A 27466-nucleotide genomic window follows, 5' to 3' on the forward strand; every position below is an offset into this window, starting at 1 on the left:
TATGCTTTCTGACTCTTCGTTGCCGCCAAACTCGCGTATGACGGGTTCCGTCAACATCTCACCAATAGTAAAGAGTAACTTTAGGCAAGGAGCCTTTTGCCGCGATCGGAGAAGACTGCCAGCAACAGTTGGTGTTAACTCGCAAGCATCAACTTGCAAAGTCCTTATGACAGCTGGCAAATCATTGAGCATACGGCCGCGATCGCAAGCGACTAGTGTAGATCCACGGAAAAGGGGGAAGAAGATTTCGAACACTGATACATCGAATGTTGGCGAGGCGAATTGAAGAAAGCGCCGGAATGGTGGAATATGTTGGTTGTGTGCGAGGAGGCTCTGAGCTGCTGCATCATGTGAGACACCAACACCTTTGGGTGTGCCGGTGGACCCAGATGTATACATGACATATGCCAGATTGTGCGGCTTAGGGTCGCGGACTGGATCGTAGTTTGATGAAGTCGATTTCTCTGCTTCATCTTCATCCACTATCAAGATGACTCTGTCAGGCTCATCTCGGGGTATCTTTGAGACCATGTCTCGGCTGACAATGACAACTTTTGCCGACACATCTCGGAGAATGAATTTCATTCTCTCAGGAGGCGCGTCTAGATGCAAAGGGCAAAAGGCTCCACCAGCTTTGAGGATGGCTAGAATCGCGACATAAAGTTGCGGAGACTGGGGAATGAGAAGCGGCACGACAAAGTCCTCTGATGTTGACACCTTCTCCACGGAACAAGAGATTCGGTTGGCCAGATTATCAGCCGCAAAGTGCAGCTGCGAATATGATAATGATGACTCTCGACCATGGCTGTCTAGGTGATGAATCGCAGGCAGCGCTGTGTCTGATGCGGAACGCACAAGCTGGTGAAGAAGACGAGGTCCTGGAACCCTTTTGGGATGGGGGTTCAAGACTGAGAGCTCAAGCTCGGGCTTGGGGCCAATGTCGGTCATGTTGATAACGTCGTCGAGCAGACGGATACTACTCCCAAGTCGACAGAGTGATTCAAGGAGAGCTCTCGAAGAGCTTTGCAATGTGGTCCGATGCGCAAAGCTTCCTGTTGGTTTGGCGTATTACAAAAAATGTACTCATGTATTAGTCGGGCCCTCTATTCAACGGGAGCTTGCACCACGGTCAATGCACCCGGGTCCAGATCAAGATGGACCTGCAGCAAAAGGTCAAAGAGACCACGCGCCGAGGGGCTTGTCGTCCAATAAGACAAGTGATGATTCACAGATCCGGTCGTGCAACAGCGTGTTTCCTCAATCGGATGCTGGGTGAGCTACCATGGGGTTCATGCGAGGGGCCCTCACGGGGTCGGCTGCAGGCTGCCGGGCCTGTAAGATTGCAGCAATTACTCAGCTGGTGGAAAATGTCGAGGAATTCTGCAACGCAATGCACAACAGCCCCCCAGAGCTTCGTATGTCGATGATGAAATATGAGATCGTTCATTCGTGGATGATGACGGCGTGTTGGTGCGAGATGACTAGCTCAAGACGGCTCGGCCCTGTGCGTAGGGCTATCGGCAGCCTGTGCGAAGACTGGCGGATAGCAATGCCTGGTTCGACTGGCAAGGCGTTGCAGGGGGAGAAGGCGGTGCGCGCTGTAGAGTAAAGACATGGACTTCTGGTCATCTACAACTCGCGTGTGTGTGCGCGTGCGACCACTCGGGAATAAGTGTGTTAAAAGCCCAGACTAATAACCAAGCCAACTACGCTTACAGCATACAAAATGGTCGGGCGGTCGCTGAGCTGGCTGATGAGGGGCGGCGTCAGGTGTTGGACAGCTCGAGCGACTAACACGTAAGCCCCCCCAGTCGGGTCAGTTAGTTTGGTCAATTCTGACTTAGGGGATTGCCATGCAATGTACTTAGCTATCCCACACCCACGTCGGCTTCGGGTCGGTCAGCCATCGTTTCTCCGAATAAATAAATAAACATAACATAAAAACAGGTCCCAGAGGGGAGACCCAGGGTCTGAAAGGCATTTCCGCGCTTATTGCGTCATGGATGAAGAACCCGCCGCGCCGCTAGGAATCACGCCGGGCCGTGTGGCATAAGCTTGGAGAAGACCATCCATTTACTTTAGGTAACCTCAAGATAGGTAAGACGGATGTTTTCTTGACTCGCATATCCTGCTCAGACGTGCGACGTTCAACGCGTGTGCATAAGGCGGCACAATTACCGATGCAGTGGCAGACTTGCACAGCATGCCGACACGCCTACATCTAGCGCCAGCCCTACTCGGGTGTAGTGGCTGGGCAAGGCTTTTGACATTTTCTGTGTCCATGGCATCCACTGTTATACATGCTCACCCGTTCGTTTATGTGACAAACGTAGGCCATATTGCCATTACCGGGGCGCTGGTTAGAATGGGAGAACGAGTATGTGACAGCACGGCCAGCGGCAGTCTCCGGTATGACAGCCAACTCCCAAAGCTTATGTCTGACCATGTCAGGTCACATCTCCATAGGTAGGTCTTCGAATACCGAAGGCGAAGGGAGGCACAAATGGCTTAAAATAAGCATGGACTAGGGGGTCCTTCTGCAACGATAGGGCGAGATCTCATGGCGCATCCAGAACAGGCCATTCTGCTCCAGATGCCACACCATGATCCGCGTCAATGCTCGGCCGTGATCGCAGTGGGTGGTCGATCTCGTCTGACTGCCGGAGAACAGTTTCTAGAAGCGGTAAACCCTCCGGGCACTTGCCTGAGAAGTTTGTCACAGAGAAGGCGATTCGGAGCACCACGACGCGGGGCTCTTTTGGGAACCACCCTACTACCTCGTCTTAGTCCAGGCGTGCAAGATGGTGGCAGAATGTGAGGATCTGGCTGGTCGATTGTTGCCAGTACTCATCTGGATCGGCGGGTGTGACACACAACGTAAGGTTGGCCTGGCGAGATGGTCTGTTGGGAAGCGAATGTGCCCCAAGACGGGATTCTAGATGCGCGCATACCATGGTGGGCGAACTGGGCCATGGCAAGACAGCTTACGCCGCTCGCTTGGTATGTGCCTCTGTATGCGACAGGCGATATTGGAGAAGCACCCATGCCTGACACCCTGAGATTTGACCGTGGAGTTCCGTCACAGGCCTGAAGTTGTGTCACCTCTCCGGCCCGTCTACGTGGAGGGGTCACGTATCGCCGGAACAAACAGGAAGGTAGCGTGCGGCCAGGATGTGGGGTTACAATGAGTCAAGTGAAGGCAGTCCGTAACTCGGTATCTCGGGGCGTGTACGGCGCTTTCCTGTGAAGTCTCCCGCTGATGTCCCGTTTCTACGGCCAAGAAATATAAGAAGCTACCTTCGCTGTGAGGTGAGTAGGCGTACGAGGCTGCGTACGTCACGACCAGAGCTGGCCAGATGTACGGTCAGTGGCTGGCGATAATCGGACACACTGGCCGGGCCACGGTGGACGAGGTCCCAGAATCAAGTCTCGACAAATTGCTCTCTGCTCCATCCGGCCCACCGCCCATCTGATCTCCTTCTTCAGGAATCATGGCAAAGGGCGGGAGGAATGGCATCGCAAGGGCCAAAGGCGGAGACGGGATAAGATGAGTCGGGATAGGCGCGTGAATGATGTCGGTGGATGCCGCCGTGTCCCATGCTGTGGATGGATCTGATGGATCAGAGAGGGGGGATGTGGATGGGATGGGATGGGTGCCGTGGAAGGAAACGAAACGAGGGCTTGAGTTGGGTCTTTCGGTGCCACAAGAGAACAGCGACTTATGCGAGACAAGACGAGCTGGGGACGCAACCCACGGTTGATGGACGGTGAAAGACGGTCTGGTGGTGTTGTGGACATTGAGCTGGTGCTTGACTGGTGCTTGGGAAGCTGGGAAAGTTCTGTGTGAGGGCGTGTGGATGGGGCGGCGGAGTGAGGAACGGGGGAGGTGGAGGTGGAGGTGGATGCGGATGTGGATGTGGACGGAGTGTCAGTGTGTGGTCGTCGTGCCTTGCTTGCTTGGATCACAGTTGTTCGGGCAGGCGGGCGGGTGGGAATCCATGTGAAGAATTTTTCCCTTCCCACCTTCCCTGTTCTGTTTCTTGAGTCCTGCCCTGTCCCTTCCTCGAGTCGACGGGAATGTCCCCATCTCGGGCAGGAGCAGCAATGACGGGAGGGAGGGTGGAAAGAACGAGAGCAGCATGGGCCGTGCTTTCCGTCTGGTTCTATACCCTTCCCTCTTTCTTTCACCCGTTCTCTTTCTCCTCCTCTTGATTCAATCCCCCTTCTCCCCTAGTAATTGGATCGCCAACTGTCTACCAGAATACGAAGAGACCAGGCTGGGAACCCAACTCTTTAAGCCCATCTCACAAGTCACTGCTTGCTCAACGGGTTTGTGCATGATCGCCAGTGGATGCCCGGCGGGTTTCGGCGCTAGAGCCAGCCATGCTTAGCGACAGGGAAAAGCCTCGTCATGAACAAGGGGCCGCATCGGTGATGGACTGGGGGGCGCTGGAGGGGCCTTCGGGGGCATCGTGGCATCGTCACTGGGCCCCAATACAGTAGTTGCGTACGCCTTACCTAATTAGACCCGGATCTTATCAGATTTAGATAATCAGATCATCAGATAACTCGGGCAAAATGACGCCAATTCCAGTACCTGCCAAAGCGCGCCCAAAATTCCCGCAACACAACCCACTGCACAGACTCCGACGATCCATCTGCCATCCTCGGTTGTGAGAACTCGGGAATCAGAACTCGGCTGTCCTTAGCCACTTTTTATTCTTCTTGTGTTTCATTCGACCCATTCCAGTTGCCCATCGAGGTACCATACAATACAACAGGATTTCCACCGCAGCACCGTCAAACCAATGAATGGAGCTTGGGATGGCTCTTGCGAGGCAATCTGACCGCCATCGTCCACGTTTTCAGGTCTCCGTCTCCTCGTTCAATTAAAGTCTTCATTCGGCTTCGCTATGGGTTCTTAGATCTTTCTGTCTGACTGGAGAGTGCGGGACCTGACGCTGCTTCTAGATGAAGGTGAGGCAAATTGATAGCCATCTTAGCCCGTTTAAGTACGATTGGCCTGAGTAGTGTACGTACGTAGTCGACTGGCTGACGGATTCCTCCCAGTTGCGAGCCCACATCGCATCAGATTAGATCCTTCACGACAAAAGTACGAATACGTACGTTTTGGGCGAGGCAAAGTACCTCATTCTGCATGATGCCAGGGCTCAAACTACTGCGCGTGCTTTAATTCATTGTCTGCGCTAAGGCAAGGTTCCTCTTCTATTGCTACACAATGGGCTCATGGGCGCAGGCCAGCAGTCTCTAGAGCGGTTAAACCGCAGACCACGGTACCGAATACCTCTGGAGCTTTGGATGTCAACACGCCCCCCTGGCATCTCCATCCCGAGGACTTCTCGTAAACCCCTGGTCGCTTCTGCCCGCTCTCGGAGCAAAGATTCGCACGACCAGAAAGTCCTCGACTCATGTTCCTTAGTGATCCTGCCGCCTCCACAGCCCACTGGCTCACTGGGCACTGGGAGTGTACACGCCCAGGTTCGTTCCATAGTCCACGGCCATTCCAATCCGATGCGAAGCCTCTGGAGGCTTTGGTGGGCATCTGCACCTTGGCTCTTCTTCCTCTGAGCTTCCAGACATGTTCGCTGGCTCAGAAGAAGATGTAGAGGGATGTCAGAGTTCTTCATTACAGAGCATGGTTTTTGCTGCGAAAACGCTTCACTTGCGCCTGTACCTCCCAAGTCCAGAATCCTCTAGGCGGTTTCCTCAAGTAGACTCTGGGAAAGAAGAAGGGCATTAGTACCTAGAGTATGTGCCTGACGTGGTTACACGGGCATTGACCTGAGGCACACATTTAGGCTGTTCCCGTTCCGCTAGGCTCCTTCCTTGGGGTCCTTCTCAGGGTTATTCGGGCTCTCCCCCTACTGCCGGGGACCTCAACGAGCTGGGATGAAGTCGGAAGGAGCGAAACCAGAGTGAGAGATTTGATCTTATCAGATCCGAAGATAACCCCGAAATCGCATCAGGACCCCTCCCCTCCCACTCCACCCATCGTGCAAAAACCTCCATCATCGATTTTTTTTTTCGCTCTCTTCCTTGTCCTTCGCTGGACTGTGCCACCCCTCCCTCCCTGCATCTCTCTGACTTTTTTTTCTCTTTGTATTCTTTTCCCCTCTCTTCGCTTCCCACATCGCCGTCCCTCCTACTCCTCCTGCATATTGGACCCGTCCGACTTCTGCACGACGACCAATTGGGAGTGGGTCTCGCTAGTACCATCGATCTGCATCGTTTTGGAAACCGCCGGCGAGAAGTTCTCGTAAACCGACGGCTTTGTGTCTTTTCCTATAGCACGGGCTACCCACGATGGCCGAGCAGTCCGTCCTGGGTGCTTTCAATGTCATCTCCATACCCTGTGGTCTTTGGACCGCGACCGTCAGCAGCCGAGCGACACGTCAGACCCGGACGGTCGGGACGACGTTGGAGAGAAGACGTCTACGACCCTCGCTCGCTATAGGGGGGCGTTCCCCAGAAAAGCTCAGCAAAGGACACAAGCACTGCAAGCTGCAGCTCGGCTTCGGCTGAAGCTGAACCTGTCTTGTTTGAATCTGCACCTTGCCTCAGACGAGCATTAGCTGAGGCTTCTAGGGTCCAGTCAGACATACTGCCCCACGTTGGGAAAACTGTTCGCCCATCGAATCGTTCGCCTAGGCTCTTTTTCTCCTTGGGATAGTACCCCTTCGTTCAAACTTCTTTGCCTCCGGTCCATCCCTCCCGCCCACTCCACTCCTGCGGTCCGGCACATGCAAATGATGGTCGAGGCGCCAAGTGCTGCGCACCGCCGCCGCTCGCCGCCGCCGATTCCAGACACCATCTTCTATGTGGCTCTGCTTGTCATTGCTTTTCTCGTCGTCTGCAAAAACTAGTTTGCCGCCTACCTGGTCGTTCTCCGACAACCGAAGTGGCTTTCCCTCGCGTGTCGGCTATGCCTATGTGTACGCACAGGTTCCCATCTGGGGCCGTGTACGGATGATACCCCGTACATGGCCTTAGTATGTGGTCCCGGTCTGCCAGAACCCAGAACCGGAACATGAACCAGGAGCAGGTGCAGACGCAAACCCGAACGTGGACCCAGACCCTCTTCCCAGGGCGTCCCTTACTAGGAAGCCCATCTCTGGAGTCAGCCCGTTGCAACTCTGTCCCTGGCCCTGGCCCCTAGATGTGGAAAGGCGTCCGTTGTGGATGGCTTCTTGCTTTAAGCCGAGCTGGCACTACTGCGTACACCAATACAGCTCCCCTCTCAAACACGATTGGCAAGGGTCCTGCACAGACCTTGTCCAGCAGAATGACAGGATCGCAACATCGACGACGTTGCCCCATTTGAGCGAAGAACCGAATGTTGCAATTTGAGTAGGCTCCTCCCAATACGTATAGTCCTGGCGGCAGCTACCAGCCTTGGGGGCGTGTAACAAACGATGAGACCACATGTACAGAGTACCCCTACCCATCTCCATCTCATCTGCTCGTTCATGAGCTCCGAGGGCCCAGCTTCGAGCTGGTCGGTCGGTCGGTCGGTCGGTCGATCACGCCGCCTCGAAGGGACGCCAGCATCCATCGACGTCTGTCCGTTTTACATATTAGTCCCCTGGCGCCCCTCTGCCTTCCGATCTTTCCCCCCCAGCGCGTCTCTCGATTCTCTACAGCTCGCAATTTCTCCCTCATTTCTCATCCAACCGTCCATTCAACCGCCAGTGGCTCATCTTGTTATACCAAAGGCTTCAACCCGAGCGCCACTCTTTGCGAGTCGATGACGAACAGTGTGGCTTGAACCCACCGTGGAGTAAACTTCTCAAAAGTCACAAGGGAAATACCGGCATTGGAGAAAAGGGGAAAAAAAAGTTCCAAAAAAAAGGAATTACCCCGCGCGCTTTCGCACCCGCCTCCCGCATTTGCACCGGGCAGCATCTCATTCGAACCGTCTCAAAGAGTTGCGGAATAAAGGTCAGTTGATGCTCCCACTCCCCGAAATCGAGCATTTTGAGGGTCATGAAGCTGACAACTTAAAGCGCCCGCTCCTCCCTCTCAGTCACTCTGGCATTGGCATCTCATTTGCTCGATACGCTCGTCAAAATATACCCCCGCCGTCCATTGCGACTCAAACATACATAACTGCGCGCGCACACACACTTACAACCACCACATAATACCCCACCACCACCATCATTGTCATCATGTCTCCTCACTGCGACTCACCGACCAACGGCTCCGACGCCGGCAGCGGCTTTTCCCAATTCAACGGCAACGGCTTCACCAACGGCAACAGCAACGGCGCTATTTACCAGAATGGCAACGGTGTGAATGGTCACCACCCCAGCCGCTCCCACATTCAAAAGTCTCAGTACCTGCAGTCATGCGATCCCAGCGAAATCCACGACCTCATCTGCGTTGGCTTCGGCCCCGCCAGCTTGTCAGTCGCTGTCGCCATGCACGACTTCCAGGAGGCTGGCCGCCAGCTCGCCCCTGGGCAGTCGGCTCCCAAGGTGCTCTTCCTCGAGAAGCAACCGCAGTTCGCATGGCACCCGGGCATGCTCCTGTCGGGCGCCCGCATGCAGATCTCCTTCATCAAGGACATGGCCTCGCTGCGCAACCCGCGCTCGCAGTTCACCTTCCTTAACTACCTCCACTGCAACGACCGCCTGGTTGAATTCACCAACCTCGACACCTTCCTGCCCGCCCGCGTGGAGTACGAGGACTACCTGCGCTGGTGTGCCCGTCACTTCGATGACGTCGTTGAGTACGGCCGTGAGGTTGTCTCCATTTCCCCGGACCCCCAGACCGCCGGCGGCGTCAAGACCTGGACAGTCAAATCTCGCAACATCAAGACCGGCCAGGTCAGCTCCTACCAGACTCGCAACGTCCTTATCGCAAACGGCGGCCAGCCCCGCCTCCCCAAGGTTCTCCCCGCCAAGCACCCTCGAATCATCCACTCCTCCCAGTACGCCCAGCTGGCTCCTCAGATCCTCAACGACAACTCGAGGCCCTACAGAGTCGCTGTCATCGGTGCCGGCCAGTCCGCTGCTGAGATCTTCCGCGATGTCCAGCGCGCTTACCCCAACGCCAAGACATGGATGGTGATGCGCTCCGAGTTCCTCAAGCCCGCCGACGACTCGCCCTTTGTCAACTCTATCTTCAACCCCTCGTACGTCGACGAGCTTTACCCCAAGTCTCAGAACTACCGCCGTGCTCTCATTAAAGAGGCCAAGGCGACCAATTACGGGGTGGTCAGACTGCAAATCATCGAGGCGCTGTACGAGATGCTCTACCACCAGAAGCGCACGCTCGGCACCGACGAGCGCAAGTGGCCCCACCGCATGCTCTTCGGTCGCGACATCATCCAGGTCACCGAGAGCAAGGAGACGGAGCGCCTCCAGATACACGTCCGCCACCTCGAGAACGCCTGCGACAGCCTCGAGGACGGTTTCGTCAGCCAGCTGCCCGGCGACGAGGTCCTCGACGTCGACCTCATCGTCGCCGCCACCGGCTACCAGCGCAACGCCCACATCGACATGCTCCGCGACAGCTGGAGCCTGCTGCCCGAGGTGCCGCCGGCCGGCAACGCCGGCGACCGCGAACTGGTCGACGGCTGGGAAATTTGCGGCCCCGATGCGACTTCAGGATCGAGGAAGCTCGAGGTCGGCCGCGATTACCGCGTGCGCTACGCCCCTGGTGCTGTGGCGCCCGGGGCTGGTGTCTACCTGCAGGGATGCTGCGAAGCCACCCACGGAGTGAGTACTCACCACCCACTTTTTTTTTTCCTAGACATTCTGACTGACGGCTTTGAAATAGCTGAGTGATACCCTTTTGTCTATTCTTGCCGTGAGATCGGCCGAGGTCATCGACTCAATCTTTCCCTCGACCCCGAGGACCAAGACCGTTTCCAATTAGAATCTAACGTTTCGTCGCTGCTTTTGTTCATGATGCTTTTTTCGTTCCTTATTAGAGAGAAGAGCCTCAACCTGACGGGCTGCGTTGGGCGCGTGATAGAGATGGGGGACACTTCATGGGTTATTTTTAGTCATGGGAATTTTTGGACGAGCCGCTGACGAATATCTCTTTGTATGTGCGTGGGTAATTTTCGAGCTTCTTTCGAGAGTTGGGTTGAAAAGGACATGGCATGGAGTTTACCTACCCTCTTGGTTTTTATGGAAAATGTTTCTTGGTTCATGGAGCCTTCCCCCCCCCCCCCCCCCCCCCCCCCCCCCCTTTTTTTTTTTTTATTAGATTCATCAATCTTCATGCTCACAGCTTGAAGTTGAAAAATGGTTTCCTCATTTTTTGATTCGTGTTTATATGGAATAGTGATTACTATACAGTTGCGTGTCATTGTTGTCCATCCACGTCATGAGCTCTTGATACAGCGGACCGCTCTCGTCCATGGGATAGAACTGGCTCGATGGCGGCGGGAACGTCGGCTGCTGGGGCTGTTGTGAGACGGTCGTTGTGGGCGTGTTGCTGTTGCTGCCGACCGCCACGTCGTCCGATGCGAGGCCCGGCGTCGAAGGGCCGCCCTGCCCATCCAGGCGGAGGCGCTGGACCAGAGACTTGAGATCCTGGAGGACCGTGGCACAGTCGTGGCCGTAGTTGCTCCCCGTCTTGGCCTCCTCCTCGAACACGCCAATGGCGAAGTTGACATCGTCCGAGTGCGCGGACGACGAGTGGCGGTTCGGCACGAGCAGGTCCTCGAGCATGAGCACGATGGCGGCGTTGAAGACGTAGTGCAGCCCCGCCTGCAGTAGCTTGCGGGCGCCCCCGTTCAGACTCAGCAGCCAGCGCGCAAAGTACAGGTTACGGTGGGCGGCCTCGGAGCAGGCGCTTATACGACCTGCGTGGTGCTCAATGTCCCAGCGGCGGTCTGACGGGATGTAGCGCTCGGCGAAGGCCTTCTTCACGGCGGCGAAGAAGATGGGGCGGACGACGAGGATGACGAGCTGCAGATGCCAGGGATCTTTGGTGAGCATGGGGGGTTGTTCTCTTTTGGGCTTCTGGGTCGGGAGAGGGGGGAGGGGCGTATCGAGAGATGGAAAGGGGGGGAGGAGGGGACGTATAAGGCCCGGTCTGTGTTCCAAGGAACAGGGAAAGGCGCGGACAAGAGGGGGGAGGGGGAGGGAGTTACAGGGAAGAAACAAGCTTACCTGGTTATAGGCCATGTGCAGGAGGCAACATGCGGGATCGTTGCTTGGATGTGAGGTAGTCATCTGCAGGGTAGGAGGTAGCGAGGAGTGCCAGTTCTCGAGCAGCTGCAGCGCCCGGTCGACATGCCGCGCCGCTCCTCCGGGACGGTGGTCCCATGGGGCGACTCTATACGTGTTGCAGACAATGTGGCCCGAAATGCGGGCCAGCTGGACGTGGGCTCGGAGGCCGGCTGCAGGGGGCAATGTACTGCGTGGGGGGTTGAGCCGTCAACATCAGATGAGCGCGTTCGTTGGCTCTCGGTCTCGCTTCCGGTCGTCGGAGGTGCCTCCATCGATGAGGGCGGACAAAGGAAAGAGGGGGAGGGTGGACTTACGGAGCATCGAACGGCAAGGGTAGCCGGATCGCATCGTCCATGATGGTGGGCGGGCGGCCCATGAGGCAGCTCAGCCAGCGGTCGAGAATGTACAGAGTCCAGAAGACGCGCTTGCCTCGCTCGTCGACCCAGCCGCGGTGGGCGCCGTGCATGATGGAGATGTGCATGGCGTTGCTGACATACATGTAGGCGGCGTCGCGGCGGTTCATCTCAATGAGGTAGAAGCCCATGAGGGCGAGCACGGCGACGTCGCTGATGGTGTACTGGGTGATGTCGAGGGGGTTGCCGAGGAGCATGCGGGCGCGGGAGAAGTAGCTCTGGCTCAGGTCCCTCGGCACGGGCATCGAGGCCGCCGTCGTATTGGCCTGGCACGCGACGGCGAAGGCCGTGTGGTAAAAGGCCAGGTGGCGGTACCTGTTGCAGATGGCCTGGGGAGGCGTGTCGGGCGGGAACGAGACGGGTTTTGGGTCGACGGGCACGGAGCCGAGATCGCCCCACCAGTAGATGCCGCCGCACGGGAAACTGCCGCTGCCGTCTTGGATAAAGTATCGGAGGTCGGAGAGCATGGCCGACATCTCGGCCCGTGACGGAAGGAGAAGAGGGTCCGCGTTCGACTCGGCCTCAATGGGGCGCGAATCGTGCGTCTGGTAGCGCCCGAGGGAGGTGAGGAAGGCCGAGCCGTTGTTGGGCGTGGGCGACAGCCACGGCTTGTTGAAGGCCAGGGGTGAGACGGTCGTCATGAACTCCTTGAGGTGGTCAAGGAACGTGGCGCCAGACGTCTCGCCGAGGAACCGGGCCCTCCCGTCCTGGTCCTCCAGTTGACGGCCCTCGGTCGTGTCGGCCTCGCTGTCGTTGAAGGCGGTTTCGTTGGAATCGTCCTTGCGAAGCAGCGGCTGTTGCTGTTGGGGCTGCTGCGGTGGGGTGAAGGACGAGCTGGAGCCGGCGCGGGAGCCGCGGGCGTCGGCATCATGCTGCAGCAGCTGCCGCCTCGCCGCGTCGTCGGGCACGGCGGCCTGCAGGGCGCGCTCGACGGCCTCGAGCCTCCTCCGCAAGTCGTCCAGCTCATTGCGGGAGATGGAGACCTTCTCGATGATGGTGGGGTACTGGCAGTCTCGTGAGGAGCTGCGGCACTGGCGGCAGGGTCTCTCGCCAGAACACTTGATTCGACGGATGTTGCAGCTGTTGCATCTACAGAAACGGTTCGTAAACGAGGCTCGAAGCGCAACGAAGGTGGCACGCCATGAGTCTTCTCCTTACGAAAAAAGAAGAAAAGTGCAAGGTGGAAACGAAACCAATGAGACGACGCATGCCGTTGTCGAGGAAGGCCTCGCGGGGCGTCATGCAAGTGTGGTAGGACAGCAAAGGGGAGGCTAAAGTAACTCACGCTGTGGCGACGCGCTTTCTCTGGTCGGGCGCTACCTTGTGTCGTCGCGGGTTGACAGGCAAACGTGGTCCACGGTTGGGATTTTCCGTCTGGTCGGGCTGCTGCTGCTGCATCCTGGTGCTGCGGGATAGTGAGACCGCATGTCACCGCTTCGCCGGGCCCTCGTGCACGGAGTTGAGGATGAGGACGGACGTGTGAATACTCTGGCGGTTTTGGTTCCCGGACGGACTAAAATTAAAAAAGGGCGCGCTCGCAGGCCTTCCCTCTCTTTCTCACTCGCGCGCTATACTGTCTCGTCGTCGGCGGGCAGTCGTGGTGGTGGTGTTGGTTTGCTGGTACCCCCGGTTGTCGGCAGCTAGGCAGCCGTGTGTCCGTTTTGGGGATCGGGGTGGGAGGCGGGATGCCGAATCTATAACGGTGTGCGTGTGAGTGGCTCGGTGAGACCTGGGGGGGCTTGGGCCAAGCTAGTGTTGTTGATGCTTGATGCAAGAGTCGGCGTCTTCCCCGAGTTTCGTATAACGTGCGCCAGCAGCGGACCTGAGAGAAGATGGCGATGTGTGGAACGTCGGATTTGTTCGCTTGGAGAAGGCGCCCGGGGGACAACGTGTCGGCATGGGAAAAGGCGTGGAGAATGGAGATATTTGGAAGAAAAAAAAAACACTTTCATGTCGCGAAGAAAGGGTCCGGGAAGGGAGAAAGAACCGTCCTCCCCGTGCCTAAGGCGGGATGGGAGGGGTGTGCTTTGGAGGAGAGAGGGGGGGGGGGGCAAGCCGGAAGTGGCTCCGCGTTAGCGATTCGCGTGTGCCGACGCGCCTTCGCCTTAACAAGAAGCTCTCTCCCTGTCCAGTCCCAGTGGGGGATGAGAAAGTACCCCTAAGATTCGGTAAGAGGCAGGGAGCGGGACAAGCTCCGTCTGTCAGAAAGATGCCAGAGGCATCGCTCGCTGCAAGCCTCCAGGGTTGAATCAAACAAATCGAATCACACACAGACGCTGAAATATGCAGCCAGGCACATCCAGGGCGCTGCTCCTCCTGCTACGTGCTATTGCAATATCAAACCCCGGTCAACCATGTTTTGGCCCCCCTCCAAACGCCGGTTCGGGGGCCGCCGATCATTGATTCCCTTGGCTCCTCCTCCTCCTCCTCCTCCTCCTCCTCCTCCCCCGACGACTCTGTCTGTGTAGGTATGCCCAACCCGCGCAGCCAATGGCCAAGGCAACGTACCCGGACGCCTATCTCTACACACTAGTGTACATAAGCTCACTCCAGAGACCCTGCTCGCCCGTGCCTTGTCTGCTTCCAACAGGAAGTGCGGAATAGCAATGTCAGCTACGTACGCACGTACAGATGCAAACACCATGCACGGCAAAAAAAGGGGACTCCAACTCCTTCTCGCCGAGCCCAGCCGAACCATTCACGTCGTCCAGAGTACAGAGTACGGTACCCCGAGCCCCACGACATTCCCGGCCCCCAGGGAAGTGGAACGGAGGCCCCCCCAGAAACGGCATAGAAGAACGCCACTAACGTCCCGTCTTACTATGGTACTACGCCGTTGCCCTTGGGTTCCTCGCTTCATTTCTCGTCCCACGCGGGAGGCCGCGTGCCTATGGGTCGCTCTCGGCCAACAGTGCTGTCCAGTCCAGTCCGACTTTGGATGCAGACCATCCATGGCACCTCGCCGGCTTATTGGAGAGTCCGGGTATAGTCTCACTCTCTCACCCTCAAACTCTCGCTCTCTCTTTCTTGAATGTTTGGCGTGCTGATTTCGTAACACCGTCACACATCATTTTATGTTATCTCACATCTCACACGCATCCCCCACCAAACCACATCCCTCGCACGGAGGCTTGCGGACGGGGTCCCTCGCTTCGGGTGCGGTCAGAGCACCAATCCGACCTGTCAGTCGCATGCTTTGCTAATGCTCTCCCGCCCCGAGTTCGACCGGCCCAAACTCCATATGATAATCCCAAAGTCTCGTCAGCCTTGCCGCGGAATCAGTCGCTAGAACTGCCCAACTCGGCTGCGTCTCGTGCGTCTGGCGAGATGAAAAAAGCAAGGTGCATATAAGAATTGAGACACGGTTCGTTCTTCGACTCATTCCACGTCCGCTGCGGAACGGCTCGTGGTGCACTCATCCCTGCATCCCGAGTCCGTTTTGGGCTTCCCGCGCCTCTTATCGTCACCTCTCATACCAACTACAATGACATTCCGTTCCTTCTTGGCCCCGAGACAAGTTCACCTGCACCATCGCTAGACTCAGCTTTAACCTTTGCCAGGTCTCTTCCTGCCTTACCCACAGGTCCAACAATGGTTTCCCAGGCGCCGCAAGCGTCCGTCGTCCGGAATGCGCCCACGAATTGATAGAGCAGGTCCCCCTCCCTGCCGCTCTGCGCCGTCACGAAGCAGCTGAAGGGTTGCCCTCTGGTTAGCAGGCTCCTCGGCGTCACAATCGCGAACGACGATCCTGCAGCCCCTGCGATCGCCACCGCGAGGGAATCCGACACCGGCACGACGGCATCCACCTTTGCTTCGCGCCATCGCCTTCTCGGGGGCCCATCTCTGATCCCCGGGGCCTGCGAAGCTCCGCGACCGCCATCTCGTCTTCTCTGTCGGACATGGCCCCGTTGCACTCTGCCCTCGAGCTCGGTCTGCGTCGTAGAGCCTGCTCGTAACGTCGGCCAGCTATGCGGTTAGCGCTGCACATGGACCCTGGCCGGTTTCTGTCAGGGCACCCACGTTTCGAAAGGGCTGCCGCGGAGATGCTCCGCGTTGCAGTCGATTGCGTCGAGGGTCTTGATTCCGCCCTCTGAATTGGCGGACTTGCCAAGTTGGGCCAGCTGTGAAGGGTTTCCTGGTCTGCGACCGGACTAAGCAAATGGAGACCTGCTTGATAGCGAAGCTTGAGGCGAATCGTTTGCGCACGCAAGAGTGATGAGTTTGGGTCAGAAGGCTGGCCATATGATACATCGGGGTTGAAAAGGTGCATGTGCAACCAGCAATTACTGAAGCTAACAGAAGAAGTCACTCCTCGTTCTAGTCCTCCTCATCAATCTCCAGCTTCTGGCCATAGACGACGTGGTAATTGAGGTGAGCGTGGAACGTTCCAGACTTCATCTCTTTGCGCACATTGGCGAGTAGCACCTGGGCCTCCTCGGTCGTCCACCCCAGCACCCCACAGAACGGCTTCAGAGTAAAAGCCTCGAGCCCATCCAGCAGTTGCATCAAATTCAGCATCCCGAGATCCTTGTAGTGAGGGTCCTTGGCCCAGGGCCCGATTGGGATCTTGTAGTGCTTGTGGACGATGTTTTGGAAGCCGGCCTCCTTGACCCAGTTGTACAACTTGGGTCCTGGACTAAACTCACGACCAATCTTGTCAGAAATCTCGTTTGCAAGTTTGTCCCACTTCATTGTCTCATGGTCATCCGTCAAGGTCCCATCGTCCGTATCGAATAGGAGACTATAATCCTGAAACTCTGCCCAGCCTTCATTGTTCAAGTTTGTATAGATGTTACGCATAAGCTTCGGCCAGTCAGCGATAGAGCAGGCGAGGTATCTAGCAAAGATAAAGTCGTATTTGGCATTCCCGACCCATGAACTTTCAGCGTCGTCAATCTCAAATTTGACGTTTGGCGGAACGAAATTCGGCTGAATAGCGCTTAGGTCTATCCCGACAATCTCTGCGCTCGGAAGCTCGTCGCCCACTTCGATTGCCCAAACGCCTGTACCAGTGCCGACGTCTAGGATCCGGTGGGTCTTATCTTGCGTGATGGGGGCTAGAAAGAGCTTGCCGATGGTTCGTACGATCATAGAGTGGTTGAGGTCGAGCCTGTCCATTTCTCTCTCATCGTTGGGAAACTGGTACGAACCGGCTCGATAGGCATGGTATCGGCGACCGTACTCCTCCGGGTAGTCAATAACACTAGAGGTTAAGGAAGCCGAATAAGAAGAGATTCTGTCGTCCATCGCAGAGGCGTCGTCGGTTAGGTCCTCATCGTCAACTTCGATTGTAGCCGGGGCGACCGCCGAGCCTCCGTTGGGAGCAACTGCAGTGTCGACCGTGTTCGGAGACGGCACAGGAGGGTTTGTCGTTGGGCTTGTGGTAGTTTCAGACATGATGCGGGATGTGGGATGTGGACTGGAGAGCAGGAATTGGATCTTTGCCGGGCGGTTCCTCGGAGATGGGGAGATATTGCGCTGAAGAGATCGAGTTTTTATTGACTGTTAGACAGCTGCATTTTTAGATCAACCCCTCATCTTGGCGACCCACTGATATTGATTGTTGGCCTTGGTGGTGCTGTTGGTGCTGTTGGTCGAAGTCGGTTAAATGATATTGGCCCGGCCATGTGCTTCCTATCGACCAACTTCACACTCCGGAGCAAATCCTTACATGGGGGATGCCCCAGTGTGTCTACTACTGTCTCGAGAGGCTGCAAAAAAAACCAAAAAAAACCAAAAAAAAAATAACGCCAGCAGCTCGGTCTCCTCACTTCTCGCTTGTTCTGAAACGGGAGACATCAGGGTCCACTGTAGTATGTTCATCTGCTACGGCTTTGGCCAGTGTTGTCAAGTGGCTTAGGTCTCGAAGTATGACCCCGACGCTGTCGAAACTGGCATTCAACAGGATAAGACGTTGATCGGAACGGAGACCCGCCTGATGTCTACAGCCTCTAGCCGCCTAGTCGTCGCGGTGCCGACTCAAGTGGACCGAAACCCGCGGCAACAGAAACCACCAAGAAAGAGGAGGACCCTTCTACGATATGTCGCTCGCGTCAGGTATCGCAATTCAAGACATGATTTCTAGTTTACTGGCTGCTCGGTATCGACCAGCTCCTCTCACTAGTATTGCTAGTTCGTCGTGCTGCCGCAATCGCTCCATCCCACTGGGATATCGTACTGTCTAAGCCGTTGAACGAAACCAAGCGCGACATTTGAGAGGACATCGCTTCAATCTGGACAGTCCATGGGTTGTGTTGGCGAAAGTCCTTATTCTGTCTCTGAACACCGCCCCCTGCAGTCAAGCTGGTCTTCTACGGGTGATGGGGCCTGCCTCAAACAGCTTGTCGACGATGGTGACATCCTTTAGTGTCTTCATCGAACCGAAGACAAGCGATCAAAAGTTGGTAGACATATCCTGGTTGTGGCTTGTTGCAATGGCATATCGATCGGTGTCAGCGCCTGGCCACTCGGTATTTGACATTAGTTTCGCCTTGACAACCATCGCAATGCCCTCCAGCCCACCACGATTGCGTCCTGCTTGTCTCGTTAACCGCGCACGGCTGCCCGCTCCAGCGCGATCTCTTTGAAGAAGACGGCGACCACGTATGTCTAATTGGGCGCTGTGTCTCCAACTTCTGATCTTCGCCATGGAAAGCTAGATGAGTTGTGATGTAAGCCAGTGCAGGTTAGTCATCAAAGACAGCGCATTTAGCTAATAGGTGGCTTAACTGAGGCTTTTGTTTCATGCCCCCCATCGTGAGATCTTGGAAGCGCTCAGTGAGCGGGGCGCAGTGCCGTCCGATCCTTGGGGTTTCGCATCACACCCGCCTGTTTACAAACGCATTTTGAATTGAGACGCCCTTGAAAATATATTTGTTGCTGCCAGCTTCACACGCGCATCCCGTGTCCATCACTCATTTCATGTGCCGGGAGACGAAGGGTGAGCAGCTTTGGTGGCATTGCCGTTTCCGACGACGCCGCCAGCCGCCCACAGCTGCCAGCTTTCCCTGCCATCCACCCTCACTTGCTACTCATGATGACCTCATTCTCGGCCAAATCCACCTCCAAGTGCAACGCGCGACAATCAGGCATCAACCTGGAGGGGCTGTTCCTGTCAAAGATACTCAATACTAGAATCGTGGTTCCTATGTGATGGATTCATCTGAAAAAACAATGACTCGTCGCGCAGTCGTTTCGTCCTTCATCTTCAAGTTCCCTCCCAACCGGGGCCCCAAGTTGCCCTGTTCCGACGGAGCGGCAATGTGCGGACTTACCCGTGAGCTTAGATCCTTTTCTCCAGACGACCCAACGTCAAGTGATTCGCTTGAGGCTCTACGGGCGACTGACATCCGGGTTGCAGAGATCGCCTTGCGCCAGTATCAGGCAGCATAGAGAAAGACGACCCGTCACCCCTCGATGCTGCCTGGCGAGAGATCCGCGAGGAGACGACGCTGACGCCGGCGACGCTGACACTGCTCCGCCAAGGCAAAGATTACCGTTTTGCTGACGACAAGATTGGCCGCGAATGGACTATCTACCCCTTCGCGTTCCGCCTCAAGTCCCATGAGGACGAGTCGCGCATCCAGATTGACTGGGAGCACCAGGGATTCCAGTGGTTCGACCCCCACGAGGTCCGCGATGTTGACGAGTTTGGTGGCGTGCCGCGGCTGGCCGAGAGTCTAAGGCGCATCTGGTTCGAGATCGAGCTTGGCGAGAGCAGGGGAAAGGTCCTGAGCGAGGGGTTGCTTGCCCTGCAGAAGGATCACGAGAGCGGGGCACGGCAGCTGGCGGGGAAGGCGCTTGATGTGCTCCTGTCGGTGATCTCCGAGAAGTCTAGTGTCGAACAGGATGGCTCTCTGGATAAGTGGTGGCGGAACACCCGTCTTGCGGCATGGCACCTGTGGAAGAACGGGCGGGAGAGCATGGGAGCCGCGATCCTGAACAACATTGTTCGATCCCTGGCCATCATCGAGAAGGAAGTGCAGCAAGTGAAGGACAACAAGGTGTCGCCAGAGTTTCTAGGCAGAGTCACACAGAAGCTACGCGACTTTGCGTCATTGAGAGATTCTTCGGTCGACGGCATCTGGAAGTCGTTCCAGGCGTTCCTCAGGGAGGAGCATGGTTCCGGTCGACCGGTCCGGATTCTCACCTTGTCGTCGAGTTCAACCATTCTTGAGTGTCTCCAGAGAGCAATCGCAGGCTTCAACTCGGAGTTTGACATCCGGATACTCGAATCACGTCCGCTTTTCGAGGGCGTATCAATGGCATCTCGCTTGGTCAACCGCCTGCGCGAGTCGGGACACAGAGAGAAGAAGGTAGAGGTCGCGATATATACTGACGCCGCCGCGGCGATCGCGAGCAAGGACGTGGATCTGGTCCTCGTTGGCGCCGACATCATCGGAGAGGATGGATCGACGAGCAACAAAACAGGCTCGCTACCAGCAGTCCTTTCGGCTAAGCACTGTTCTCCTCACGCCAAGGTCTTGGTTCTGGCCGAGAACGAGAAGATTCTGCCCTACGAGCCGCCCGGGTTTGAAGAGAATGACATTGAGGAGGTAGTGGCGTCCTGGAAGCATAACTATACCATGCAGGAAGCCGCCTTGACTGTCCTGGACAGTGCACATGAGCCGAACTCTGACGAAAAGGGGATAAAGGCAAGCGTCAGGAACGTCTATTTCGAATGGGTGCCTACAAGTATGATCGACGGGTATATGTTTGAGGATGGCCAGAAGAGCGCAGAGGATATCTCAGAACTTGCAGCCCAGATACGCCGTGAGGCGGATGTCTTCTTCTCCGATGTCTAATTACAACTTTTGTTGTTCTCCAGATTACCATCAAAGACCATAGATGAATGTCCACTTCTTGTCGGCATAACGTGTTCCGTCCACGCGCTCCTTTTCAATGTCCTCCTGCGACTTGTGCCGCATTATCTCCAACTTCCTCCGGTTAACCGCAGCGAGTGTGAATCTGTACGAGAGATATCCCACAAGCGCCACTGCTACGAAACCTAGTGTTATGTAGAAAGGAATCTTGTAGTCAGGCTTGTACTTTGCACGGTATAGCTGCGCACCGATAACGCCAGCGATGTTACCGAAGCCGTTGAGGCCGAGGACGAGGGATCGTTTCCCAGGCTCTGATGAAAGTAACAGTTAGCAACATTTCTCGTACAACGTTTTCGTGTCTAGAGGATTGGCCACGTACCTGGCGTGTTTCCGCTGAGCCATGCAACCGTCAGAGGTGCAGCAACATAGCTTCCAAGGAGAAGCACGCAAAGCGCTGCGTACTTTCCACCGCTTGATTCGACCGTGACAGTTGCGATCAAGCCAATGAGAGCAATTATGATTCCTCCGATGATGTGGTAACCACGCTCCTTGCTACGCAGAGGTTAATCTAGGAATCTCGCTCCGACGATATCATTAGAAACATACTGGTAGTCAGAACTCAAGGTGAAACAATACAGTCCGATCGCTCCGCAAACATAAGGCGGAACAGACATCTAGGGCACAAACCTGTCAGTTCTGCAAGTTATAGGTATACAAGGTCGCCGTTACTAACCAAGTTGGCCTCAATGGATGAATAGCCTAGTCCCTGCACAACAAGCGGCAGAAACACAGAAAATGCCTGTCCTGGCACGCTGGCGCAAATGTTGAACGCCAAAACGTACCAGAACTTCCAGTCCTTGGCGGTTTCGACGAAATCACGCTTCGTCAGTCGATCCTTCTCTACACCGTCAGAGTCGTAGGAGTGCTTGACAAAGAGAGCATTGTCCGCCTTCATCCTATCTGCAGCAAACCGGCGCTCTTCTGCAGTCAAAAACCAGGCGGAGCCAGGGCCGGCAGGAAGAAGGATCCATGCGAGGAGACCGAAGAACACCGTCAACGCGCCTTCGATGATGAAGAGGTACTGCCAATTTTTCAATTGGCCATTGTTCAAATGGAAAACACCGTATGCTATTGTTGCATTAGCAAAAGCGCCCAGAGGTATGATCATGGCATTTGTTGGTCAACACACAAATTGCCCCTGAAAAGGCGCCCGCGACCGCATATTGTCCGTAAAAGAGCCCGACTCTTACGGCTAGATCGTATCTACAATAGAAAAACGAGAGGTATGCGACGGCGGTTGGGTAGAAACCAGCTTCGAAGGCGCCGATCAGAAGGCGGGTTGCAATGAGGGAACCTGGTCGACAACAACGGTTAGAAACTCATCAGCACATCAGGCAGGGAGTGACTTGCCTCGGCCCTTAATAAATGCCTGGCTCAAGGTAACAAAGCCCCAGCCTAGCTGTACGGAAATTAGCCCAGTTTCCAAATGTTTGCGTGGCGTTATTTGGGGTAGTGTCCCTTACCATCATGATCGGAATCCAATGTTTGGCTCCAAGCCACCTTCCCACAGCCGCAGATGGCGGCTGGAATAGAACAAATGTGATGAAGAACAGAGAAACGGCAAGGTTCAAATCGTCCGGTACTGCGCCAATGTCCTTGGTGAATCCTGATTCCCGGTGTAAGTTTTGCAATTACCCAAGGCTTTGAGGCTTGGTACCGATCTTTGTGTAACGTACCTTGGGTTTGGGCATTTCCCACGTTGCCCCTATCCAAACCATTGAACAGGTAAAGCAGAGAAAGAAGCGGAAGAAGCGCAATATCCATCTTCCTGTTAACCCGTCGGTTGATCGCTGTCTCGTCGATTTCGATTGTCTGAGTGTCGTCTCCTTCCTGGTCTCGGAGGGGTTTTACCACCGAGACCGAGGACATGGAGGCCGTCGCTCCAGTGTCGGTGCTATGTGACGGGCGACTCATTTTGCCTTTTCCTTTTTTTTTTCCTGATTCCGTACCTGTCTGTTGGTGAACTACAGTATTTCCTAGTTGTCTCAGTCTAACAAGTAGCTGTCTAGAAACCATTGACATCCCCTCTCTTTATTCAGCATTCTTATACTGTGGATAATCATTGACGGATTTGGCGACAACTGCCTGGACAGGACTCTCGAACCGGGTTGGTGGATTTTGAGCCTCATCTGGCTGTCACAGTTTGTCATGCGGTTACTCGGTGTCATACTTGACTTGTCGGCACAAGGCAGCAGCTGCAGTCATTCACCTCTCGCTCAGCCCTAAGAGGCTGACGGCCCGGGGTCGACAAGTAAATACCGAGCCGTGAATGGTGAAGGATACGATGGGGGTGAGAAAACGAGTAAGCAGTGCAGAAACAATAGTCCACATTGACGCAGTTGTATTTTTCTACCGGCCGTGAGTGGAGAGAATTGATTTCGGTGAATAGTATGGAGCGTTCGATCCGACAATCTTGCCTGCCGGCCGGATGAAATCAAAGACCCCGTTCGTTCTCCCTCAAGCATCACGTCAGTTGACGCACGCTTTCCAACGGGCCCAACCCTCATTCGGCCTGCACAGTACTTGTCGTCCCACACACCTCATGACCCAGGTACTGCGCGCGCGATGAACGTTGATGTGACAGTATTCGAACAGCGCGCCTTTACCCGTTTTGTCTCCCAGCGGCAGTTGGCGTAGCCACTAGAAACCCCAGCTCCGAAGGGGGGCATTAGCTTCCTCACACCGTTAACATTTTAGTCTTTCAGCAAGCTGGGCCAGACCGTTCTAGGGCTAGTGAGACAGGGACCGAGGGGAACCTAGAAAAATAGTAGAGGGTGGGGAGAGAGAGTCGTCGTGACGTTTGACATTCATGGATCAGGGTACCACAATGAACAACGAGGGGGCCTTGTCAATGATGGAAAACTCGGTGGCTAATGCCGGGTATAGAAGAGGGGCTGCGGCCTTGATAAACATTGAGACTGTAGAAATCAAGACTTCCGCTTCAAGCCGCTGAGCCATTCTGATCTCTGCTATCATCGCCTCATTAATGAACCAGATGGAAGAGTGGGGAGATACCACGGATCACGACTGACTGCATGGGCACGAGGAGTCAGATGGTATCATATGTATGTATGCCGGGCGTCATTTGGGCCTGCTCGTCGGAGCTCGTCCAATCCAGATCGCGAAACCACAAGTACCGTGCAGCGTAAGATCGATGGCGGCGCCGGGGGCCTGGGTCGTGGAGCTGGTGTGGCACGCGGAGCAGACACTATCAGCCCTGTTTCTGTTCCAGATTCTAGGTCGTCGATTGGCGTTCCTTCGGCGCATGTCTCACTTATCTTCCGGTGCCCGACCCCCTGCGCGAGGTTCGTATAGCTTCCGAGCAAGACGCCGTCACCAAGCTGTGCCGTTGTCCGAGAAGCACGATTCACGATGGTTCTGACATGGTAACAACATAAGATAGCTTGCGTGTTTGAAGAAGGGTCTGAGAGTCGAAGCTCCTCCCTTCTGGTCTCCTGAGCCCCTCGTTGTATGAACTAACCCAAATCCGAACAAGGACGGTGCGGAGTAATAGGACTATGGAACTTTCAAGTCCTCCAGATCAAATTCGAACATTGCCGCGATGACCGCCCCCCCAAACATGTTGCGCTGGAACGGCTGAATCCATTTGCCGAGACCAAGGAAAGGAGTGTCAAAGAGTCGAGTGCCTCAACTTCGGCGCAGCGAAGGAAAGACACAATCTAATTTCATGCGTTAGGGTTGTGGTGCTCTGGGCTTGAAAATTCCTTTTGACTTTCATGGTTGTAAAAGGGGGCTATGGCCTTCTTTTTTTGAGCGAAATGACACTATCTATTGTTCAACAACTTTATTGACTAAGCGGCACACGTGTCGTGATGAGCCAACCCCATCGACGATCCACGCTTAATTGGGGTCGATTCCGAAGAGAAAGTGCCGTACCGCCGGGCAATGTTGCGCTTGTGGTAATACTGCCCTCGTTAGCATTGGCGAGGGTATCACGTGTTAGCAATGCCGTTATTGCTAGTTGTTCTTGTGTAACCTCAACCTCCTTAACCCACTTGGATGTAGGGGTCGCTCCCACATCCCTGATCCGACCCTTGATTCTCCAACTACCTATCCCGTACGGTGTTGACAGACACGACAGTTGCCCCTCGCTTGCCATCGAAAAGTGGCGACGGAACCTCAGGACTTGTCTTTTTCTTTCGACCGAGAACAACATCCTCCCACTCTTGGGTTACAGTCCTTCCACCGGTAAGTCTAGATTGATCCTATCTCGACCGGTCTCGCAACGAATAGCTGGCATGGTAGCCTTTTCACCATGACAACAGACGCCCTGTCTTGTCCCACTCACACCCGAACGCGAGCCTTTTCCTTATGCAGTTGGCCTCTAGGGCTCCGCAGATCACGATGAATTCGAAAAGCCCTCGGTTTCCGTCAGTACCCTCTCGCGCCAGTATCCATTCACGACTTGCCCGGTCCAAGACGCCCACTCCCCCCCCCCATTTTCGTTGCAGATCACCAGATGGACGAATTTTTCCTTCGGTCTTTGACCGTCCTCGATCTTAACAATCTTAAACCCGATAGACGCGACGGGCGTATTGAAGTCAATGGACCCCGGAAAGAACACGGCAATACTCTATGCTTCCTTTCTAAGGGCTAGATGGTCCATCATGGTCCATGGATTGTGAGAGCGTGTCTTCCAGATAAGACCATATGTCCAGTCGGCGGGTCTCCTCGTTTGCTGGCGTGCTATTGGTGGCAAACTATTGAGGCCTGCAACCTTTGCGACCCTCAACTCGTGCTCCTCTCATCTTTGCTCTACTTCTAGCTTCCAGAACTCTTGACGGAATCTTGGAAGTATAACTCAGCAAGACCAGTTATTTCCACAAGCTCAGTGTTGTGCAACGACCGGCTCTGCCCATGGAGCCAGTGGTACTCAATAGCCTTCAATGGCGATGCCCAGCTCCAACTAAGGCTATGTAGCCCACCTCCTTTCCTCTCTAGTGTGTTACTGCAGCTCCACACCAGAGTTTGAACAGCATAATTTTCGGGTAAATCAAAGGGCAGTGCTGTGCCCAACACTTTACTCAACACCTTGCCTACACCTGCAAAATCATCCAAAATGTCTGATCAGAGGGGTAGCTGCCGTGTTATAATATCATGCCCAGTTGCGGTAATCTTTAAGTTGGGGTGCTTCGCCGACATAGAAGCCGATTGTTGATGGATAGAATGACCGTTCCCTATACCCAGGAAACCACATATCCGGATTGTTTACGGCATCCAAAGTCCACTTGATTTTTGGTGATGAACAGGTGTCTGTTGGATAGAACAAGCTCCTGAAAATCCAACATCTCTTCCACAAAACATAGTAGACTAAATCCGCCACTCCACTGAATTTGATACCACGCCCTTCAACCTCGGGATGCCGAGGTGGCCTCGAGGCCGAGAACATGGGGACCCTTGGCTGACCACCGTATCCAGGAAGACCCAGGCCAAGTTGGTTCTCGAATGCTGCAGCTGTGGTGAAAGCGGCTGACTGGTATGTTTTGTCCACTGCGGCAATTCGAGCAGGCATTATGATTATATCGACCCGATTGATGCAAACTCGACCCAGACGTAGGATCTACCAAGGTCGATGCACGAGGTTATCTTTTCGACAAGTATCTACGAAAAAAGAACCGCTGCCAAGCTCCCAGCCGTCTGGAGGGTGTCCTTGATGTTCATTTCGAGTTAGATGTCCTTAAATTCTGGTCTGCCCCCGGCCCACAGATAGCTCAGAGCCAAAAAGAAAACCGGCTTGCGTAGCTCGACAATGCTAATGGAGCATCCAATAGCCAAGGAACATATCGTCTTGGATCAACCAGTGCTCAGATCTTCTCATCCCTGCATCGTCCCATCGGAATTTACTCGCTTGAATGGAAGCGTTTCCCAACGCAGCGCTCCCCATGCTCGTCTTCGCAGTAATACAACCAGCCTTTCAAAGTCTGTAATTTGGGGGAAAACGAACTCGACCTACAGTATTCGAGAAGGCTGCCAAGTCTTTTCATCAATCTTAAAACGATAAATTACCGACTGTGGTGTCAAGAAGAACAGGGATGGCTCAAAGCGACCACCTTGTCGAGAAGATCCCGCCGAATTTCATCTTGTCCCTGGAAATCTCATCCTCAATCTTTTATACACGCAGTTGAAATCATACGTGGCTTAGTGCATCTTCAGACACATCTTAGATATGGTATCTCTGTTGCAACAGCTTCGTAGTGGGTCATTTACCGCCGAAATAGAGCGAACCTTGATTCTTAAGGCGCAGTCTCGACTTCTCTAGGCTGCCTGTTTCCGTTCGTTCAGGCCTGGACTGTGGCAATCAGGAACCGCCAAGTTATACAGTGGTCACGATTGTTTGCAACACGGTTGTAAGAGACACTGCAAAGCAACAAGTCCTAAAATTTCTCTCTATGTCTTCCATCATCCCAGTCCTGGTGTTTGCCCTAGAAATGTGGACTTCGCGGGGACCGCATCAGCTGTTATGGCGGTCGAACTTTAGTTCCCGCCGTTTTGACCGTAACAGCCTTCACTGGTTCAGCTCAGCAGCCAACCGGAAAACTCGTCTCTCTATCATATACTAGAAGACGCTAAGCCGGATTCAATGAAGCCAATGTTGTTGGGAAGATGCGAACGCGATGTATTAAAGAGGGTTGAGCCAACGCATCCCTTCAGCTGTGGACTATTCGTGCGGTGTGAGGTGGCAAGGCTGCAATGACTTTCTAGACAGGTTTTAGTATTTTCAAACTAGCGGTTAGGTAAGACAAGCAGCCAGACCTAAACCGCGAGATCAAAGATTGGTATTGAAAGAAAAGGAAATTTAATAATAAACTGAGATAACTCAAAAATACCTTTTGAGGTGGGGGTTTTCTTTTCCTTTGCTTTTTAAAAGAATCCAGCTTCACGTTGTACTTGGAAACGGTATATAGCACGGTTCGTTCTGAGCTTACTGCTCGTTATGATT

At 54.8% G+C, this 27466-nt stretch overlaps 6 protein-coding genes across 6 annotated transcripts; 2 read left to right on the forward strand and 4 right to left on the reverse strand.

Moving 5' to 3' along the window:
- Positions 1 to 8189: 8189 nt before the first annotated feature.
- Positions 8190 to 9903, forward strand: ColSpa_12525 (L-ornithine N(5)-monooxygenase; the record flags this gene model as incomplete). Its single annotated transcript, XM_049278737.1, has 2 exons — positions 8190 to 9743; positions 9805 to 9903. 2 exons carry the CDS (start codon positions 8190 to 8192, stop codon positions 9901 to 9903), a joined length of 1653 nt encoding a protein of 550 aa, XP_049134694.1.
- Positions 9904 to 10304: 401 nt separating this feature from the next.
- Positions 10305 to 13021, reverse strand: ColSpa_12526 (putative transcriptional regulatory protein; the record flags this gene model as incomplete). Its single annotated transcript, XM_049278738.1, has 4 exons — positions 10305 to 11000; positions 11151 to 11397; positions 11525 to 12712; positions 12909 to 13021. 4 exons carry the CDS (start codon positions 13019 to 13021, stop codon positions 10305 to 10307), a joined length of 2244 nt encoding a protein of 747 aa, XP_049134695.1.
- Positions 13022 to 15940: 2919 nt separating this feature from the next.
- On the reverse strand, positions 15941 to 17020 carry ColSpa_12527 (secondary metabolism regulator laeA; the record flags this gene model as incomplete). Its single annotated transcript, XM_049278739.1, has 1 exon — positions 15941 to 17020. The coding sequence occupies one exon, from the start codon at positions 17018 to 17020 to the stop codon at positions 15941 to 15943; it is 1080 nt and encodes a 359-aa protein (XP_049134696.1).
- Positions 17021 to 18796: 1776 nt separating this feature from the next.
- ColSpa_12528 (putative translation initiation factor eIF-2B subunit beta) lies at positions 18797 to 20427 on the forward strand (the record flags this gene model as incomplete). The annotated part of the gene is made up of 2 exons (XM_049278740.1): positions 18797 to 18885; positions 18984 to 20427. The coding sequence occupies 2 exons, from the start codon at positions 18797 to 18799 to the stop codon at positions 20425 to 20427; spliced, it is 1533 nt and encodes a 510-aa protein (XP_049134697.1).
- Positions 20428 to 20457: 30 nt separating this feature from the next.
- On the reverse strand, positions 20458 to 21613 carry ColSpa_12529 (major facilitator-type transporter hxnP; the record flags this gene model as incomplete). The annotated part of the gene is made up of 3 exons (XM_049278741.1): positions 20458 to 20756; positions 20825 to 20993; positions 21179 to 21613. The coding sequence occupies 3 exons, from the start codon at positions 21611 to 21613 to the stop codon at positions 20458 to 20460; spliced, it is 903 nt and encodes a 300-aa protein (XP_049134698.1).
- Positions 21614 to 21835: 222 nt separating this feature from the next.
- Positions 21836 to 22374, reverse strand: ColSpa_12530 (putative transporter; the record flags this gene model as incomplete). Its single annotated transcript, XM_049278742.1, has 3 exons — positions 21836 to 21904; positions 21969 to 22111; positions 22182 to 22374. 3 exons carry the CDS (start codon positions 22372 to 22374, stop codon positions 21836 to 21838), a joined length of 405 nt encoding a protein of 134 aa, XP_049134699.1.
- Between the last annotated feature and the right edge of the window lie 5092 nt (positions 22375 to 27466).

This window comes from Colletotrichum spaethianum (genome assembly GCF_022836535.1).
Source record: "Colletotrichum spaethianum MAFF 239500 DNA, contig65, whole genome shotgun sequence".
In the NCBI taxonomy this organism is placed as follows: Eukaryota; Fungi; Ascomycota; class Sordariomycetes; order Glomerellales; family Glomerellaceae; genus Colletotrichum; species Colletotrichum spaethianum.